The sequence below is a fragment of the Botrytis cinerea genome, chromosome 15, assembly GCF_000143535.2.
Source record: "Botrytis cinerea B05.10 chromosome 15, complete sequence".
Classification (NCBI taxonomy): Eukaryota; Fungi; Ascomycota; class Leotiomycetes; order Helotiales; family Sclerotiniaceae; genus Botrytis; species Botrytis cinerea.
Window position 1 is genome coordinate 1,158,820 of NC_037324.1, and position 19,028 is coordinate 1,177,847.

General features: G+C 44.2%; 5 protein-coding genes across 5 annotated transcripts; 4 read left to right on the forward strand and 1 right to left on the reverse strand.

The window, feature by feature from the left end:
- The first annotated feature begins 170 nt into the window (after positions 1 to 170).
- On the forward strand, positions 171 to 1,820 carry Bcgrx3. Its single transcript, XM_001558250.2, has 4 exons — positions 171 to 707; positions 776 to 804; positions 915 to 1,512; positions 1,632 to 1,820. The coding sequence occupies exons 1-4, from the start codon at positions 615 to 617 to the stop codon at positions 1,701 to 1,703; spliced, it is 792 nt and encodes a 263-aa protein (XP_001558300.1). The 5' UTR covers positions 171 to 614; the 3' UTR covers positions 1,704 to 1,820.
- A 281-nt stretch (positions 1,821 to 2,101) lies between these two features.
- BCIN_15g03320 (hypothetical protein) lies at positions 2,102 to 4,439 on the reverse strand. Its single transcript, XM_001558251.2, has 4 exons — positions 3,657 to 4,439; positions 3,504 to 3,600; positions 3,260 to 3,448; positions 2,102 to 3,209 (listed from the first exon to the last, which is right to left on the reverse strand). Exons 1-4 carry the CDS (start codon positions 3,997 to 3,999, stop codon positions 2,522 to 2,524), a joined length of 1,317 nt encoding a protein of 438 aa, XP_001558301.1. The 5' UTR covers positions 4,000 to 4,439; the 3' UTR covers positions 2,102 to 2,521.
- Positions 4,440 to 5,165: 726 nt separating this feature from the next.
- On the forward strand, positions 5,166 to 8,653 carry Bclcc6. Its single transcript, XM_001558252.2, has one exon. The coding sequence runs from the start codon at positions 5,778 to 5,780 to the stop codon at positions 7,980 to 7,982; it is 2,205 nt and encodes a 734-aa protein (XP_001558302.1). The 5' UTR covers positions 5,166 to 5,777; the 3' UTR covers positions 7,983 to 8,653.
- Positions 8,654 to 12,899: 4,246 nt separating this feature from the next.
- Positions 12,900 to 16,278, forward strand: BCIN_15g03340 (hypothetical protein). Its single transcript, XM_024697549.1, has 5 exons — positions 12,900 to 13,222; positions 13,333 to 13,426; positions 13,493 to 13,823; positions 13,960 to 14,689; positions 14,739 to 16,278. Exons 2-5 carry the CDS (start codon positions 13,384 to 13,386, stop codon positions 15,762 to 15,764), a joined length of 2,130 nt encoding a protein of 709 aa, XP_024553365.1. The 5' UTR covers positions 12,900 to 13,222; positions 13,333 to 13,383; the 3' UTR covers positions 15,765 to 16,278.
- Positions 16,279 to 16,369: 91 nt separating this feature from the next.
- On the forward strand, positions 16,370 to 18,987 carry Bcrnh1. The gene is made up of 4 exons (XM_024697550.1): positions 16,370 to 16,754; positions 16,991 to 17,489; positions 17,619 to 18,054; positions 18,119 to 18,987. Exons 2-4 carry the CDS (start codon positions 17,120 to 17,122, stop codon positions 18,480 to 18,482), a joined length of 1,170 nt encoding a protein of 389 aa, XP_024553366.1. The 5' UTR covers positions 16,370 to 16,754; positions 16,991 to 17,119; the 3' UTR covers positions 18,483 to 18,987.
- Positions 18,988 to 19,028: the final 41 nt, after the last annotated feature.

Sequence of the window (19,028 nt, forward strand, 5' to 3'; positions counted from 1 at the left end):
CGAACCCAAGATCAGCATAAAGTAGTATCAAGACTAAAGAACTCTGTGTAGTAGTGACTAACAATGTTGGCATCAATCGTGGGAATAACCAAGTTCACCGGGTACTACCACCGATGGAGCTCATTTGGAGCACAACACACAAATTCGGCTTGCAGAAGACTCTTATGCTAGATCTCGTCTTTTCTATGTTGCTGCTAGAATTAATTTCGATTATGCACTCCATGAACAATCACAACGAAGAAAGATATCATGACCACACAGCAGTTCTCATAACAAACCAATTATGTTGGATTATTAATCATTTTTGTAATCGTTCCTTTCCTATGGAGCGATTGAGAAAATTGTCGCTTGGGATGACGCGATGAGACTAGCCATCTTGATAGCGATTAGAAAATATATCTCCGGCCTCGCAACTTCACTCTCCCATCAACCAGCACTATTTTAACTAAATCTCCATCTATTCACTATTGATTCGAATAACGTTTCAGCACCTGCCCCCTCTCCGTAACCCATACAAGAGCCACTCTATACACCCCTCAATTTTCTGAACAAAGCTGCGAAACAACCCCCCACCAGCAACATCCACCCCACTACAAACAGAGAAAAGTATCAAGATGTCAACTCTTATCGATATTACAACAGAGGAAGAATGGCAGAAGCACACTGAATCTCTGCCATCCTCAACTCTGCAGATCATCAACTTTCACGTACGTCTCCTCATCCACCGCCCCCTCATCCGCCCTCCCCAAACCTTGGCTAATGCGACAAACACTAGGCACCATGGGCGGCACCATGCGCGCAAATGTAAGACTCGCCATATTCATCGTCATCAACCCCTCTCTGCTACTTTAGCTCCGCTCCAGTTTCCCCCAGTTGCCCACATCATCAGACAACCATACTAATCCCATCACTAGGACAACCGTCCTCCGTACCCTCGCCCTCTCCTACCCCCCAACTACACCTCCAACCACGTCATGGGTTTCCATGAATGCCGAAGAAGTTATTTCCGTCTCCGATGCCTTTGACGTAACCGCGGTTCCCTACCTCGTCCTCACCCGCAACAATGTTGTCCTCGAGACCGTCTCCGGCAGCGACGCCACCAAAGTCCGCAACGCCATTGAAAAACACGCCAACTCTCCCTCCTCCTCCACAAATGGTACATCAGCCAAGCCCGTCCCCAGTATAAGCCATGCCTCTACCGCACCATCAACAACCGCACCTACCACTTCTACCGAATCCGAAGAACCAATGTCTAAAGAAGATCTTCACGCTCGTTTATCTAACCTTGTTAAGGCGGCTCCTGTGATGTTATTCATGAAAGGAACACCTTCAGCACCCCAATGCGGATTTTCCCGTCAACTCGTCGCTTTACTAAGAGAGAAGTCGGTGAAATATGGATTCTTTAATATTTTGGCCGATGATGAGGTAAGGCAGGGTCTTAAGGAATTTGCGGATTGGCCTACTTTCCCACAATTATGGATGGATGGTGAACTTGTTGGAGGTCTGGATATTGTAAGTTCTTCCTTATTAATGTTATTTGGGGGGGTAAACGGACTTGAAGAACATGTTCCGGCGTCCACATTCCCAGCCTACACATTGGGGGAATACATTTCTAACTAAACACATTACAGGTCAAGGAAGAAGCAGCAAATGATCCGGATTTCTTCACTGCATATAGTGTTGCTAAACCAGCAGCAGCGTAGAGAAAGAAGAGGTTGGGAATTTGATAATATCGGACACTGGGATAAAACAGGAGATATACCCTATTAAAGACATTTTTTGGCGCAGGATATCATGAATTTGCTACACTATGATTTACATGATGTGAGAACTCAACCGTACAATTTGTGATTTTGAAAAGACAGAAGCGCACATTGGACAAAAGAAGTTGATAGACAGGCAGCCAGTAATCTGTCCTAGTGGAATCCATCGTCAACTCTTGGCAAGCTTCAAGTGAAGATCACCTTAATCATCTGTCGGAATTTCTTTCCTTTAATTGCACAAGGACAAGAGACTATAATTCCAAGTTTCCCAGAAAACACTCAAAGTACACCAAGATCACGTAACATCACCAAAGCACCAATAGATAGACACAAAATTTTGGGGTTTTCTTCATCTATTTTTCCTCATTTTTTTGGTACCAATCCAGTGGCCGAATCAAAGAAATCCTCAAAACCCAAGGAACCTCTTACTCTTCACCCACATCCCAGATCGACTATTATACATTAATACCCAGCCTGGCCTATACACCGTTCTCCATACGCCCCCGTGAAAATATCAATAATAACAAAACAAACGAGTTGTAATAACTTTTATCCTCCTTATGTACCACGAATAGGGTTTCAAAATCAAAGTTTACTCCAATCCTTTTCCCCCTATGTAGCACCAGAAGACTCGCAAAATCAATTAACAAAAAATCAAATGTGTGATTGGGAAGGTTCAAGATGATACAGCAAAGTAGTTCTACTAGTAGTAAATCCTTCGCCCTTACGTCACACTACCAGCCCCTCGATGCGCTAGTTTAGTAATTGTATCCATCAGGGATCTCCAATTGACCTTGATACTTGGAATTCATATCCTTTCCTCCCCAGTACTCCTTGATGGCAGGCAAGACGGTTCGCTCATTGACCACCAACTTAGTGTTTGGAACAGGCTGGGGTGCCCATCCAACGGTCGCGGCAAGGAAACCAGGGTAACTGTGGTTGAAGAAGCGGGTCTCAAGGACACCATCAGCCCAGCTACGGATCTTGTCGCCGGTCTTCTCGGCAATGAACTTGAAGACATTAGCGCCGACGTCAAAGCGACCAAGGGTGTGGAGTCCCCAGTTGGCTTCGATGGTGGAGATTTTAGAGTAATGGTTGTAGTAAGTGTCGTCGGTGGTGTTGCGGAGCTCCTCTGGAACGACGTCACCGAGGAGAATAGTGAGAACACGGTTTTGACGGGCGTAGACCTCGTTCTCATCGAAGGTGATGACGACGAGAGTGTTGTTCATGAAGTGAGGGTTGGTAAGGAGGGGGTTAAGGAGGTTGTAGAGATACTTGCCTGCGACCTCGATGGAGCTATCGTGGGCGTCAGAGGTCATGTTGGGGGTGAAGAAGATCCATTGGGGTAATGTGTTTGCAGCGAGATCTTGGTGGAACAAGGTCTCATTCTTGATCAATTGAAGACGCTCGGGCTTATCAACGACATTGTTGAAGAGGATTTCAGGGCTGGATGAGTGTCAGTGCGTCCGAATGTTTTGATGAGTGATCAAACTTACTTGTGCTTGCGAACATATGCATCGGCACCGGTGAGTTCGTTACGCCACTCCATACCTTGGAAACCAGTGTATGGCATATCTTCCTGGTACAAACCCCAAGTGATTCCCTTGTCTTCGAGGAGATCAACTACAGAGGAAACGTTGGCAGGAACAGTAGTAAATGGATCACCATCGAGACCGAAATAATCACTACATAAACGTAAGTTATTGTGACCGGATAATCTGGTATAGAATTCAAACTCACCCTGCAGAGGATGCGAGGTAATTTGGTTCACTTGGATGAGTTACCGCGATATATTTTGTCAATAAAATACCCATCTCTTTGAAATGTTTGAAGTTGGCTGCATAGAAATCAGTACACGTGTATTTATTTCTCTTCTTGGAAAGGGCAACTTACGGTCTGCAAGGGCATTCTCGAAATCAGTATTCTCAAACCAGATGTTGACAATTCGATCGAAAACCTTTCCCTTGACGCAACTGGTAGGACTCCTGTGCTTTGCATAGTTTTGAGTGTGGAGAACAGCCTTATGACCGAAGGCTTGCACGTGAGAAATGTGTCCATCAGGAAAGGTGTCGGTAAGTTCTTCATCTCTCGGAGAGATAGTCTCATGATCGAAGAATGTTGGGTGAGAACTTTGTCCAGCAGCAATGGTATTGGCAAGTTCTCCAGCTCCCTGGGGGAGCGCAGCTGAGATTCCTACGAGCAGGCCAGCGACCAGGAGGGTTTCACTGAATCGCATGTTGGTAACTTTGAAAGTTTGTGAGTCTGATAAGAAGGAATCGGCAAAGGGAATGGAGAGATCTCTTGTGCTTGGGAGCTGAGGAATCCTTGAGAGCTGGGAAAGATCCTTTTATGGTTGAAAGCTGGCCGCTTAAAGCACTAGATCCAGGTTCAACCTCCCTTGAAATATCTAAACGTCACTCAATGGAACTATCGAAGTTTTCAAACTAATTACCATATCCAAGATGCTGGGAATAACCAACACTATGTATATAACCAGCATCCTGGTAGATCGTAACTAGTGAATCCACAACCTCGGACAAACGGTAAAGGAAAGAGGAATGGCAGTAATGCCACATCTGCGGTGTAGAAAGAGTGGCAGCTTGACATCCCGTTAGAAATCTGTCAACCTGTAAGATTACAGATGTTGGTAAGTTGGGATGATATTGGACGGAAGCCATATATTGAAGCATCTTTTTGACCTGCCTTATCAAGAATTGAGCATATCCGATTTACCCAGTACTTTCATTCCTGGCCATAGAATACATGCACGAGCACGCAAATACTGCAGTTTGTAGGGTGACAAGGATGGCATTGTGCCGCGATCTCCTGGAAGAGCGGGGAGGGGAAATAGTTTCGTCCCTTCGCACTTGTACAGTTGTTATGCATCATGCGGAGTATCTGCTGCAAATTGCCAGTCGATAGTAGTACCGAAAGTACCCTTGCCAATTCAAGGTTTCTTGGGGGGCAGGAAAGCAGCCAACCATCAATCTTCAATTGATAATAAAAACCACACACGATGTACCCATGAGCAACTGGACAGTCATCGTGTAGTAGATAGTAGAGTACAGACAGACACTCGTCGTCATGTTTTGTGAGCTCCTTGGCACCCGGCGTCATTCGCCCCATGCGCTTGTATCTTGTCTGATACTGGCCAACTTGCATTGAAAAGCTGGTGAGAATGAAGAGTTTTCCCAAACTTTCTTCCCCCTGGTGAGCAGCACAAGTCCGGCGGGCAATATTATTCCCTTGCATCTAGACAGCATCTGCTAAGTATTTCGTGGTTAGACTAACGTTCGTTCATGTGGCTAGAATGGTAGGTGCTTCGGAGAGTACTTAGTTGATTAGCTCAAATGCCTATCTCGGCCTAGCTAGATTCCCTCTCAACCCTGGCATGAACCTAACGAATGCTTATCTCGCAGTCCCGTGGGGAAAACGTATCGTCCTATTGGCGAACACGACGGATGGCAGAGAGGGGTGAACGGAATCTAGATGTCAAGATGCCCCTCTAACAATTTGTTGGCAATTGGTTCAACGGATTATCATCTTACTTATTTGGTTGTTCCGCAATCTACGAGTAATTGATTGCACTAATCACCATCTAAAACGTGCGAACGCGAATGATCTTCCCTCCGATCCCGAGACATGTGCATCTGCTTTATGGCCAATCCGAATTGGACTGAACTGCTTACTTCGAGAGCTCAATGCACTAATCTAGTCCGGCTCTGATGTCGGCTTTTTATTCTACTTTGGATATTGACGACATTGGCTTCCTACACTTGAGCCGTTTCTCGTCATAGACAATCTGGTCATTTCTGTGCCGTTCCGCCGACAAGAAAGATGCCATCGCGTTGATCAGCTTGGCCACATCAACGATACTTTAGTTCGCTCAGTTGAAGAGGGAAACGTCATTGTCTTGAGGTTAGGAAATTTCAAGGCTTGTGGTATTTGACAAATTTGCAGCATCTCAGCAACATCACGAACAAGGTTGATGAGAATCTGTCTAAAGATCCAGCCATGTCTGTTTTTGCCAGTGAGCGGTCCTCAGGATCCAACGAAAGTCTAGATGATGTTGAAATGCGGGAAGTTAGGGGAGGAGAATATGAACATGGACACCAAAAAATGAGACTGTTGTCGAATAAGAGAAAGAGCGTATCGCCCAACAGATCTTCGGGGTCAAGCAAGACGTTGGATGGTGTTGAAATGCAAGAGAGAGATGATGATTATGGAGATCAAGATGGATTGTTGTCGAGCGGAAAGCAGAAGGGTGACCTATCACTAGAGCCTGAGTTCGAAACAAAATGGCATCTAAGAACTCCTTGGGTGATATTTATATCATTTGCGACAGCGATAGCGACTATCCTCACAATGTGGAAAATTGCATCGTATATCACCTCAAAAAATAATACAGTGGTTGACTATCCAGATCCAACATCCAGCGGCTTTCGTAGGTCAGCAAGTGACTACGAATTGAATCCAAATTGGGATTTTGATGCCTCTCCAAAAGTTCGTACATATCACTGGACCATCAAAGATATCGAGGCCAATCCAGACGGTGTTTTCAGACCAATGATTACTATTAATTCGCAATTTCCTGGTCCAATGATCGAATGTAATGAGGGAGATGTTATAGTTATCGATGTCGATAATCAAGCCATCAACGCTACATCTATACATTTCCATGGCATCTTTCAAAATGGAACGAACCATATGGATGGTACTGCAGGCATAACACAATGTCCCATTGCACCAGGCCATAAATTTCGATATAAGTTCAACGTCACGGGTCAATCTGGCACCTACTACTACCATGGACATCAAGCTGTACAGATTTCTGACGGGCTATACGGGCCGTTGATTATCCATTCTAAGAAAGAGAAGACTTTACAGCCAATCTCATATTCTACGGATCGAGTAATAATGCTCCAAGATTATTATCATGAATTGAGTAGTGGACTCACAATGAAAAACCTTGAGCCTAATAGTGAAGCCTCACCGATTCCTGATGGAGCACTGATCAATGGACTTAACAGTGTAGACTGTTCCGTTCTACCACATCGAACATGTGACAACTCGACAGCGATTCTCCCTTCGTTCGATTTGGCCGCAAATGAAAATCATCGATTAAGATTTATCAATACTGGTGCATTCGCTTGGTTTCAAGTCGGCTTGGACGAGCACGAGTTTGCCATTACTGAAGTTGATGGAACAGACATCATGCCATCGTATGAGACCCGCATGATGATCAGTCCTGCACAACGCTACAGTATGATTGTTAATACGAATCACAACTCGACTGATGCATTTTGGCTCAGAGCAAGGATGGTAACTCATTGCTGGAAAGAACCTAGCTTACCAGCCCACGGAGCTGATGAGGTTCGAGCTGTCATCCGTTATGTCTCCAAAAAAGGCACACCTCAAACCATGATTTCTAAACCAACTTCACAAGATTGGAAGAAGCCAATTGAAACATGGTGCCAAGATATGAACACCACCAAGTTCATACCCACCTCCTTTGAACCTGCCCCGCAGATAGCAGATCATAGCTATTTCATCCGCGCGAATCTTGAAAGACATTATTGGCGTCTCCAGCGAGGCTACTTCAATAGCTCTACTTTCCGTCCTCAAGTTCAACACCCGACACTCCATCGCACGATCGATGGTTTCTCAACCAATAACGAATCATTCACATCCATGGCCCGAGTTAACGGCGTGAACTCTGTATCCTACAACCAAGAAAATGATTATTTAATCCAACACTCCGGAGTCAAAGTCGTTGATATAATTATCCGAAACTTCGACGAAGGAAACCATCCCATGCATTTACACGGTCATAAAGTCTGGGTTCTGGGCCAAGGACACGGTGACTTTCCCGGGTATCACGCTCTAAATCTTCAACCAGAGGGTCGTGGCACATTACCAGGCCATGAACATGCTCTAGATAATTTAATCAGGAGAGATGTGGCATCTGTGGAAGGATTTGGATGGTTAGCTCTTCGCTTCGTGGCGGATAATCCAGGCGTCTGGGCTTTTCATTGTCATATGATGTGGCATGGAGAAGCGGGCATGGCTATGCAATTTATAGACCGGGTTGACGAAGTTATGAAAATGAAGATTCTGGAGGAGAACCAACAATTGTGTGAAGTGAATGTCGAGGAATTGGAGAAGGGAAGCATTCCTAAGGATGAAATTTGGTTTGGCTTCGGTCCAGAAGATGAGTGAGGATGGATAGTTGATGTTTCGAGTTGCTTTTAAGATGATGCTAGAAGCCGCGTCTGGCAGCTTCTACCTGTCAAGTTCATAACGCGATACGCATGCCATTATCCACCATACCCTTCGTTGTTTAGATGGGTAAGATGCCATGTTTTCAAGTCTAGGGGATAAATCATCTATCCTCCATCCACCCCAGCGAGTTTCTCACGCAGAAGAAATATTTTGCAGTCTACAACACAATTCCTCGTCACCTTTAGATCCTCATCGGCATGCTCAGTAAGGGATCTCTTTCCAACGATGCATCGAACCAGGAAGTCTACGCAGAAGACCCCGAGAATGCAGAAATCAACGAGCGGTGACTAATCGAGAGTCATGGAGAAGAAGTAGTAATATAGTCATGGATGTGGAGTATAGGATGCTGAGTTTTTACGGTGTATCTAAACCCCTTCCTCTCTTCTTATGTATTGGAGGAAAGGAGGGAAAGGGAGAGAAAGGGAGAGAAAGGGAGGGGTTGGAATACAGATTTTGTGTTTATGCACTAGCACTACCTAGTCGCTGTCATTTAGATTGTATGTAGATTCGTGTTGTGTATAGATAAATTATATATGTACATATAGGTATAATTTGAAGGACTAGAATATCAAGAATATGCATTAGAGAAAACATATTTCGAATTGAAAGCTAGATGCTAGTGTTGTGAAATATGTGATATCACTTTGAGGAGGGAAGTAATCTCAAACTCCTATTTCTTTCTCTATGCTCATCTATCTTTCTACTATTCATTCATCCATCCTTTAGTCCTCTTCCTCTTCATTTCTAATTCGATGTGAATTGTAATATGACGTAGTAAGGAAAGAATATTGTACATACACTTTTGTCTTTGAGTGTATATATATATATGTGTGTGTGTGTGTGTATACACATCATATATAAAACTCTCACTCACTGAGAAACTCACCGGTGAACCCCTCGATAGAAGACTAATAATAATGATGATAGATGAAAATGACGCCCTTTTCCTTTTCCTTTTTCACTTCCATTCTCTTTCTCGAGAATCCTCTTTTCAACTCAGTCTATAAATCCGAGTGACTGGATCAGATTAGATTTGCTTGAATTGTAGATATAACCCTGAATGAAATGTCGAGATGGATATTTGAGATTGATATTGATATTAATATATCAAAAAAATTGAATTTATTTGTTATATTGATATATTTATTAGTGTTTGCGGGGAGATTTGTTTATTTGTTTTCATTACAATTGGAATAGATGATGTGGGATTGTAGGGGGAGATTTTAGGATAGGTGGGATATATATGTAAGAGGAGAGAGAGAGAGAGTACGAGAATGTAACTTATTATAGGTGCTTTGAAGGGCTGGGAGAGGAGGAGAGATGATCATGTAGACACTAGATGATGTCTCGAGATTTGACACTGGTGTTTCGGTGAAATTGGGGTAATTGTGAAGAATCACATTTTCTCGTCTGATATCTTGGGATGGTGTTTTCGGACAACTGGAGAGAATGTATGTGTTTGACTTGACTAGTATACTCAGAGGAGATCTGTATCATGGTTACAGTATCTAGTCTCAATTTGAAGGTTCGAGAGACTGGTAGACTCCTACTTAAATATATTACTGTGTATATTTCTGAATCTATGAAATTTTTTTGGGATGTAGAGAGCTTGCAAGTCTCAATACATCTTCACTTTATACCTTTGAATTTTCGACAAGCTCGGCCATGTGCATGTTAAATCTGATATGACAATGAAGTGAAAGACGGACCCGAGTATCAAAAGCATACTTATACTTTGTGCACCCCAAGATATTCTGGTGGTCTCAACAATACTCGTCAAGTCATGAAATATTGAAGCACACGACACTTTGTACAGGTACCTACATAATGTATCATGGGAATAGAAAAATGTGCCTAGGACTTCCACATTCGAAAGGTCGTGTAAGTTCCGAACAATCATCACCTTGCTTTCCCCCAACCGAATCCTCAACCAAGTGCAACCGGAAGAATATCCTTTCCGTTTCCGAAAATGGATGACTTCGTTGTGTACAGGAGATTTATCTACTGTATTCCCCAAACTCCACACCGAGTTTCGGAGTCCCCGGAATGGGAAATTCGGGATTTTGCCTGGGAGTTGATGGGGATTCCATGCGTCTTTCTCTATTTTTTCTTTTTTTTTTTGGAGACTTTGAATAACAAACTCACATTTGACCTCCTTGGAGTTCTTCTCACTCGGCTTCGATGAGGACTGGAAAGTTGCAGGTGCTCCAACTTTAAGTAGTGCCAGCTCAACAACTTCTTGTTTCAATGTCGGCTACCGGAGTGAAGTGATACCTGGTGACGATGGTGACTCTGGTGACTCTGGTGACGATGAAGTATGTTGTGCGCATCTCCACAAAGTCTGGCCAAGACGATTATCCTTGACGCCTCGTACACGAATGATTTGAAAACTAAACACAAGGCTGAATGAAAGCGAGAGAAGCATTTGGATGGTCACACATGACCGTGTCGTAACGCGTTTGTTGCATTGCAAGTACCGGAAGAGAACTCGGAGACCTGCCCGCAAATCGATGAATGTAACGTGCACCCACTGCCACTTACGAGGCTACCAAGACTTCCGCCTTTCCTCTTTACACCCAATCCGAACTTCCAATTTCTAGCGGGAATTTCGGTTTGAATCAAGCTTGGCTTTAGCTGCCAATTATTGAGATGCGACCTTGACCACGTCTTCCTCCGCTCCAAAATCCGGATTTTTGAGTTCGCCGAGGGAAAATCAATATTAGCAGCACTGAAGTTTCCTTCACAAGACTATCGCCAACATCCAAATGTTTGTTGTACACTAATAAGCACACGGTCATTTACCAACAATTTCCGTCTTGGCTGGCCGACCACATCTAGATTTGAAGACATTGCCAAGTCCGGACCGGGCTTCCGCGTGTGAGATGATTCTTTTGCTACGCAGCGGTACGGATCTGATCTGCTTGCGACTGCGATACCAAGAGGAAGATCGAAATTTGCGTGTTTGGAGAAGGCTCAGAAGGGCGATGCGATGTTTGGATATGGGGCTGGGCAGACTTCCCAAGACTGGAGGGTGAGATTCCGAGGCAGTTGAGTGCCGAAGAAATACCTGGTAACCCTTATTGTTTTGCAATCTATCTATTTATAATCTTGCGCAAAGATCAATTGGCTGCCGTGCGAGTATCTAATGTGCCGGCGATCCATACATAGCATATCGTATATACTCCAGGATGGATCTTGGATTCTTCTTGTTGAATATCATAATATGTCAAGGCTGCTGGCCCTCTGCTCCCCCCACCCCGAAGTCTCACAGTGGTTTTGTCTGAGACTGTTGGTTGCGGACAAGTAAGTAGCATCTGGGCACTGAAACATAATTGTTTCTGGTTTGGATGGGTTATTTAAAATTCAAATCAAAATCAGGAATTAAGAAAATCGTTATCTCTCAACAAAACAAAAGATATTAGAGCCGTCTTGGATTGTGGATGGGGTGCTTGTTGCAGCATGGCTGAGTGTGTTCGGGGGATATGTGAAGAATGTTGGCGACACATTTAACCCTGCAGCGATTCTTGGAACCTATGAAAGGGGCCGCAGAGGGCACGCTGTGTGCATTATTGGCCATGTTCAAGCAATGCCCATTTCCATACAAAGACATATTCTTGGGTGTGATGTACTAATGTTCAGCCGGCGAATGTTTCTTTCATGCGGTGTACAGACCAAGCTCCACCATCTCCGGTGAGAATGTAAGATGGAAGGTGGAAGACGGGCGACGGAAGATGGAAGATGGAAGATGGAAGATGGATCAGGAGGACGGATGCTGATGATGAAAGGCTGGCCGGAGAGGGTTCCATTGCTTCGTGAGTCTCTTTGTTTGTTGGGCAACAAGCCGCGGCAACCTGGATCTTTCCGCTGTTGGGAGCAAACTTTTGATAGATGGATGCATCGTCGAGTGTCCAGGCGATGGATCTCACGGTGGTTGTGTATGCTTGAGCACGGGATATGTAATTACATTTATGTTGGGTGGAACGAGAGTGAAGAGTGAAGACTGTAGACTGTAGACTGTAGACTGTAGACTGTAGACTGTAGACTGAAGACTGAAGACTGACGAGAGAAACTCTTGCTTAAATGATATTACTCAAAGACATCCAATTGCATTCTTCACACCTCATCTCTCACATCATCAATTTCTCAACCCAGATATATCAACACACCTGCCATCCTGATCTTCGCGTCAGCAGACGGTGGCACAAACCTGCCTCTCTAAACCTCCCCATCGACGTACAACGTTACCCTCATCATACGACGTAAAGTTTGCAGATATAAATCTAGAGCCTTCTTGCCGCTCACTCACTCGCTCACTTCCCTTTACTCCATACCCCCCACTTCCACAACTCACACCATCAATCGAAACGAATCCAAGAAACCGAGCTACCCTTGCAACACCCATACCACGCCCACGCCCACATCCACCTCTCCCCTTCCCATGGGCCATTGCCCAGCGTTGCATTTAGCCTCATCTTTTGATTTTGATTTTAATCGCATCCCTGGAGGGTTTCCTGGCCCTGCATTTCCAAGACTTTCCAAGGCGAGTCTAGTGCGTGTAGTGTTTTACTGATAGGCTTTCCAGAAAGTCTTATCGAGAAGGATTTACATCTGCGAAACTGGAGATATTCTGCATTCGGATTTCGGAGCTTCAGACGGGAACTTGATATTGAGGTCATAATCCAGCTTCAACCTCAAGAATTGGAAGCAGTCAACTATCGCTCTCACGCTTTTATCGTCGTTTTCTTTCCATTGGTTACGATCACCACTTTTTTTTCCTTTCCTTTTCTACGAAGCTCTGCTACTGCAACTACTACCACTACCACTACCACCACCACCACCACTTCTTCTTTCCCAGGACATCATACAACTTCCACTCCATTTTCATCTCGAATCGACTCGAACATTCACACTTGGTACTTTTACTTGCTCACGCACTTCCCAGTTCTGCGACTTTCTGTGCTTGACCACGACTCAAGCACGTTACTCGTGACTCAACCGGCGCTTTTGGTCGACGACTCGACTAGGACTTGCTCAACCTGCCATTACCCTGCTCGCCCTCCTCACTGGTGGACCTCCAGTCCCATATCCTATCACGAGTACCCCAAGTGTTTATCAAAAAAGGGCTTGGTCATAGATACTTGTCAATCATAGCGGGAGAAAAAGAAAGAAGAAAAAAGGTTAGTTCGAGCTTAAACTTTCCAAGAAACCCTTGATAGTACCGACATAATTCCTTCTTAGACCTCAAACTACTGAAAGCTAAAAAAAAGTTTTGATTGGATTAATTTAGGTCCTTTGCCCGCCTGCCTTTCGCACAATTGGATCGATTGAGAATTATTAAATGCCTTCAGCCATTCATGCAGCGCCCCAGGACTTTTTGTCGTGTATGCTACCCACCATCTTTCCATAATTTCTCATGGATTCTGTATCCACTAACGCTCCACTTGCAGCGGAATATCGACGTCAGTCCCAACTTTCTCAGATCGCGAAGGCGGCGGTTTTTAACAATTGTACCGCAATGAATCCACCCCCAAAACCTTCGTCTCAACCCCTCACTTCATTTCCTGGCAACACCATCCTCGAACGCGATTTTGCCGTTTGCAACCCACAACTCGATAACCACATCACGCTTCCGCCATCTGTTATACCTCCAGTCTTCAATAGAAGTTTTCACGAGAAATTCGGTATGACTAGCGATGGAGTCACCGAGGGAGTTGGCCATCCTCTCTCCGACACACCTCTCCCAAGCGGCCCTTCAACTGCCCAAAGCAGTCCAAGAATGTCAGTCTATCTCCATGCTCATCAGTTTCCTTTCAGTCATTGAATATTATCGTCACATGGAATGTACAAGAAATTACCTGGGCGCAAAGTTCTCAACAAAATTTTCACTCGAACCTCAACGCTGACAATGGTACAGTCTCCCACTAAGACAGAATTCTGGCACTACAACCCCCCGAGTTCGAGCTCCTGCTACTACCCTCAACATTCCTGGCATGACAAGATCTCGCGTTTCTCCTGATGGTAAAATTGCACAACGAGATGTCGCTTCAAAACTGGTGGTTATTATGGTAGGACTGCCTGCTCGTGGAAAATCATATATTACGAAGAAGATCCAAAGATATTTGTCATGGCAGCAACATGAGACTCGGATTTTCAACGTTGGAAACCGACGTCGTGTCGCAGCTGGAAAACCGCGGCCGTCGAATGGCACACCACTGAAGAACCAGGAATCGGCCCATCGACCATCTGTTCAAAGTCAACCAATCCGCACTGGTTCCAATTCTGGCATCATAGATGCTCCTACACAGGCCGCTCACATGATTTTGAACGGCGTGGATCCGACTCAAGAAACTAAAGGTTCTGCGACAAAGAAAACTTCCACTGAATCGCAAAACCCAGAAACTATGGATCAATCAGCCAATTTTTTCGATCCATTGAATTCCAAGGCCGCTTTGATCAGAGAGCAGGTAGCCATGGCTACCTTAGATGAACTTTTGGATTTTCTCTTACTGGGAAATGGCGCTGTTGGTATCTTGGATGCTACAAACAGCACTATTGAGCGTCGCAAACTTCTCTTTGATCACGTCAAGTTCAGAGAGCCAAAGCTCGGTATCCTCTTTATCGAGAGTGTTTGCGAGGATGAGAGTGTACGTATGCCATATTGTTCTGAAGACTCCCTTGCTAAACATCTTATAGCTGCTCGAGGCAAACATGCGATTGAAGCTCCGAGGCCCCGATTACAAAGACAAAGATCCAGAATCGTCCTTGAGGGACTTCAAATTACGAGTTGCTGCTTATGAAAGCGCATACGTTCCCTTGGGCAAGTACGAAGAAGATAATCATATGCAGTATATCAAGATGATAGATGTCGGACGAAAGGTTGTCCACTATCAACTAAAGGGCTTCTTGACAGGAGGCATAGCTTCATATTTGTCGACATTCAACCTTTCCCCAAGACAAATCTGGATCACACGACATGGAAAATCCAACGATAACAAAGTAGGCAAGCTTGGTGGTGACTCTGATCTTACGGAGGAAGGACAACAATATGCTCGAGTTCTTCATAGCTTCATCACAAACAGTCGAAGACAGTGGCTTTTTGAGCAGCAGCAATCGGCTATTGAAAGTGCAAAGTATCCTCCAGGAGGCGAAGCTGTCAGAACACCGCCTTATCCAGACATCATGGGCGAACTGGACGAAAAGAACTTTTGTGTGTGGACTTCGATGCTTCAGAGAAGTATTCAAACGGCAGAGCATTTTGAGATGGACGAAGATTATGATGTTAAGAATTGGGAAATGTTGAATGAATTGAATGCAGGTTCTTTCGAAGGATTGACCTACAAGGAAATCGAATCACGCTTTCCGGACGAGTACGGGAAGCGAGCAAAGGACAAATTACACTACATATATCCTGGAGTTGGAGGTGAAGGTTATTTGCAAGTCATTAGTCGACTTAGGGATATGGTCCGAGAACTCGAACGTATCACCGATCATGTCCTTATCATCGGACACCGATCTGTTGCCCGAGTTCTGATGGCCTACTTCATGGATCTCACCAGAGATGATATTGCAGACTTGGATGTACCTTTGGGAATGCTCTACGCCATTGAACCAAAACCCTACGGCATTGAATTCCATGCATACAGATACAATGAACAACAACAATGGTTTGACGAATTGCCAAACTACAAACCAAGAAAAGAGACAGAGAAAGGCAATTAAAATTTGATTGTCTATATGGATTGCGAAGAGGACAGCTAGAATACGAGCGGGGATGTAACATATGAGGGGTTCCGGAGTTCTTGCCATTTGGGTTGAGTTTGCGTTGCACTGCATAGCGAGGTTTTGTCACAGATTGGGAGTTTGGGGTTTGATTTTTGGGGAATTGACGATTTGTAACAACAGTTAGGAGATTGGAACTGATACCAGGGATTCAGAAATGCGGAAGTAAATGTGGTCGAGGCGTGTACAAGAATGGGAATATATTTCTGGGGTCGGCAGAGGCCCCTTTCTACTCTTTATGATGGATGAATTGCTTCAGCTTTTACTACACTTTCGCGGATATCCAAAAGATCGGCTTTGGTCTTGCGCTTTGAGAGGGAATCTACAATAGATGGAAGGCCAGACTACTTTTGTACAGCAAGACTGAAATAGAGAACTAGAGATTTCTGCGAAGCGAGTAAAATAGAAAAATGATAACAAAAACGAAAACGAAAATGGTGTTTTAAAGTGTTCAAGTGTTCTGAGTAGAAAGCCATTTGGTTGATCGAAATTGCCATACTTCGTAATTATTTAGTATTTGATACTACTTGAAGAGGTATCTAGCAGATGGCTGTTGATGTGCTCGATGCGTATCAGTACACAGTAGTACGATCTTATTGGCAGTGGATTAACAATGATGTAAAAAGGTCGATCTCATCTGCCTTGTAACAATCCTAGAAACTTTTAAGTGTAGGTAGGCACTTACTTACATACTAGTCAGTTTATCCGGTCGGAACCCCTTCCCCCGCGCGTCATTTCGTCAACCCTTGCACAGGGTCGCAACCACACTTTCAACACATACTGCAACTTAATTTTAGACATTGAGATATCTACCACTCACACACTCTCTTTTCGTTTTGTTTTGCTCCGCCCTACTGTGCTGGATACAATTGAGGTTTGCAAATGGTGTTTGATGGTCTACAAGCAGTTTGACTGCGCTCAAGTTCCACGGTAGGTTTTTTGTGCTTTGCGATAGCTCCTCACAGAGCATTGTCTTATTGCCTTACATTCAATGCTCCTTTACAGCGTAATTGCATCTTGCGTTTTTACTCTGGCCGCATCCAGAATCATCAAACAAAAGTTATTCTCTTTCATCTTTGTTTCATCTCATTCTGTTGTCTTACTTTTTTTGTTCCATCTTGTCTCGCGTCAAAGTTCATTGACTGACTGGATGGGGCATTTGGCAGATAAAGATTTCTAGCTCTTTCACATATGGTTTACTTCGCATTCGACCGAGATCTTTTGCAATTCGTCGTTGCCAATTCGAATCTCCTAGAATCCTAATTGGGAAGGAGTTTTCGAGGACGTATACTTATATGTCCAGAGCACACACAACTCAACATCGCATTACTAAATCGAAGAAGAATAGAAGATCACTAGGAATTCCGAATCTGCCAACACAAACACGACAGGATATTATAAGACAGGGAATATTGTTGCTCGAAGAAATTCGAAAGCTGATAAAGGTGGAAAACTTGGGACGCTCGACAGATTTGAGCAATCTTATAATGCCTCCAGCTACGAGGAAGAGAAAATTTAGCGAGGATAAAGAGGGAGAGGGGAAGGATAAGGGAGGATCTAGCAGTGCGCAGAAATATTACGCAGTCAGGAAAGGGAAGGAAACCGGCGTGTTTACTGATTGGGAGGATTGTAAGGAACAAATTACGGGGTTTGGGGGAGCTATGTGTAAGTTTCTTTTCTCATTTTGTTCTTAAGAAAAGAATCCAGAGATAGACAGGGAAATACTTTTGTATATTCTCAAATTGTGTCCAGAAAAAAAGCTATAAAAAAAGCTAACATGGGATGTTCCCGCAGATAAATCTTTTTCGACAAAATCAGATGCAGAAGCATTTGTAGCCGGGAAGAATCCAGCGAAATTTTCAAAGGGAGATAAATTCTATGCTGTGGCCGTGGGACACGAAACGGGGGTTTATGAGGAGTGGGCGGATGCGAAAAAACAAATTGATGGGGTAAAGGGACCAAAATATAAGAAATTTGCTACAAGGGAGGAGGCAGAGGAGTTCGTGAGAGAAGGTGGAAAGGCCAATAAGAAGGTTAAGACAGGGTCGGGAAAAGAGGAGAGCGAAAAGAAAGTGGTGAAGGGGAAGGGCAAGGTTACGGTGGAAGAGAAAGCGCAGGAAGTGAGTAAGGGAGATATGATAAAGGTTTGGACGGATGGGAGTAGCAGAGGCAACGGAAAGGTTGGGGCCGTGGCTGGATATGGTGTTTTCTTTGGAGACGGCGATGAAAGGTATGTCATATGCTTGAAGCTCTCCGTTCAAGGCCCTTCACAAATATATTAACCACTCCTCTAGAAACATCTCGGCTCCCCTAGAAGGCTCCCCTCAAACTAACCAGCGCGCCGAACTCACGGCTGCGCTCCGCGCCCTCGAGACTGTACCATTAGATAAGAATATCGAAATTATCACAGACAGCAATTACACCATAAATTGCGCAACGGTATGGTATAAGAATTGGGGGAAAAATGGATGGAAAACTAGTACTGGAAAACCAGTCATGAACGAAGACTTGGTGAAGCAGATTAGGGCACTCATTGACAAGAGAACGAAAAATAAGGCTCAGACTAATTTGACGTGGGTTAAGGGGCATGATGAGAACCCGGGGAATGTGGCGGCGGACAGGTTGGCTGTTAAGGGGGCAATGGAGAAGAACAGGTGAGGAGCTCGTTGTTCGAGCCTCTTACTTAGCACTCCTCCCATTTTTGAAATGATACCATTGTTTATATTGTACTGGTATCCGCAGAGCTTTGGGTAGCCAGCTACTAGTTATTTGTCCAATAAAGACCTTTGATTCTTTAGTAGTCCTGTTCGGCATATATCATTTCATTCTTCAATCGACATTGGGTCACATCTGAAGTTGTTCAGATGATATCATAGAGAGAGGAATAGTATTAATCATTCATGCCATTTTCAATCTTTATCTTTCGTTTCATGAAGCGCCCAGACACGTGCCAGATTCCTGGAGGGGCGAACACATGGCTGGATGCAATGCAGGGGCACGCTCTGGGCGGAAAAACCGGCATACCAAGACGGGCAAAATCAAAACTCTTTTCCAAAACACTATTTTTTGAAAAACGAATGACGATTTGAAAAGGTATGGCGAATTGAGTAAAAAAAAAAGTGTGTGATAAAATATAAGCTTTTAATATCCGATCTCTAATTCAAAATCTAAAATAGTAATGGCTGATTTAAAAATGAATTTTGA

Bases quoted from the DNA above. Each gene is read 5' to 3' on its own strand.
- Bcgrx3 (XM_001558250.2), top strand. From the start codon at position 615: ATGTCAACTCTTATCGATATTACAACAGAGGAAGAATGGCAGAAGCAC. The intron at 708-775 runs GTACGTCTCCTC...GACAAACACTAG, and splicing joins TGCAGATCATCAACTTTCAC to GCACCATGGGCGGCACCATG. The intron at 1,513-1,631 runs GTAAGTTCTTCC...AACACATTACAG, and splicing joins TTGTTGGAGGTCTGGATATT to GTCAAGGAAGAAGCAGCAAA.
- BCIN_15g03320 (XM_001558251.2), bottom strand. From the start codon at position 3,999: ATGCGATTCAGTGAAACCCTCCTGGTCGCTGGCCTGCTCGTAGGAATC. The intron at 3,601-3,656 runs GTAAGTTGCCCT...ATTTCTATGCAG, and splicing joins CGAGAATGCCCTTGCAGACC to CCAACTTCAAACATTTCAAA. The intron at 3,449-3,503 runs GTGAGTTTGAAT...ACGTTTATGTAG, and splicing joins TACCTCGCATCCTCTGCAGG to TGATTATTTCGGTCTCGATG.
- Bcrnh1 (XM_024697550.1), top strand. From the start codon at position 17,120: ATGTCCAGAGCACACACAACTCAACATCGCATTACTAAATCGAAGAAG. The intron at 17,490-17,618 runs GTAAGTTTCTTT...ATGTTCCCGCAG, and splicing joins GGGGTTTGGGGGAGCTATGT to ATAAATCTTTTTCGACAAAA. The intron at 18,055-18,118 runs GTATGTCATATG...CCACTCCTCTAG, and splicing joins TTTGGAGACGGCGATGAAAG to AAACATCTCGGCTCCCCTAG.
- BCIN_15g03340 (XM_024697549.1), top strand. From the start codon at position 13,384: ATGCCTTCAGCCATTCATGCAGCGCCCCAGGACTTTTTGTCGT. The intron at 13,824-13,959 runs GTCAGTCTATCT...ACAATGGTACAG, and splicing joins GCCCAAAGCAGTCCAAGAAT to TCTCCCACTAAGACAGAATT. The intron at 14,690-14,738 runs GTACGTATGCCA...AACATCTTATAG, and splicing joins GTGTTTGCGAGGATGAGAGT to CTGCTCGAGGCAAACATGCG.
- Bclcc6 (XM_001558252.2), top strand. From the start codon at position 5,778: ATGTCTGTTTTTGCCAGTGAGCGGTCCTCAGGATCCAACGAAAGTCTA.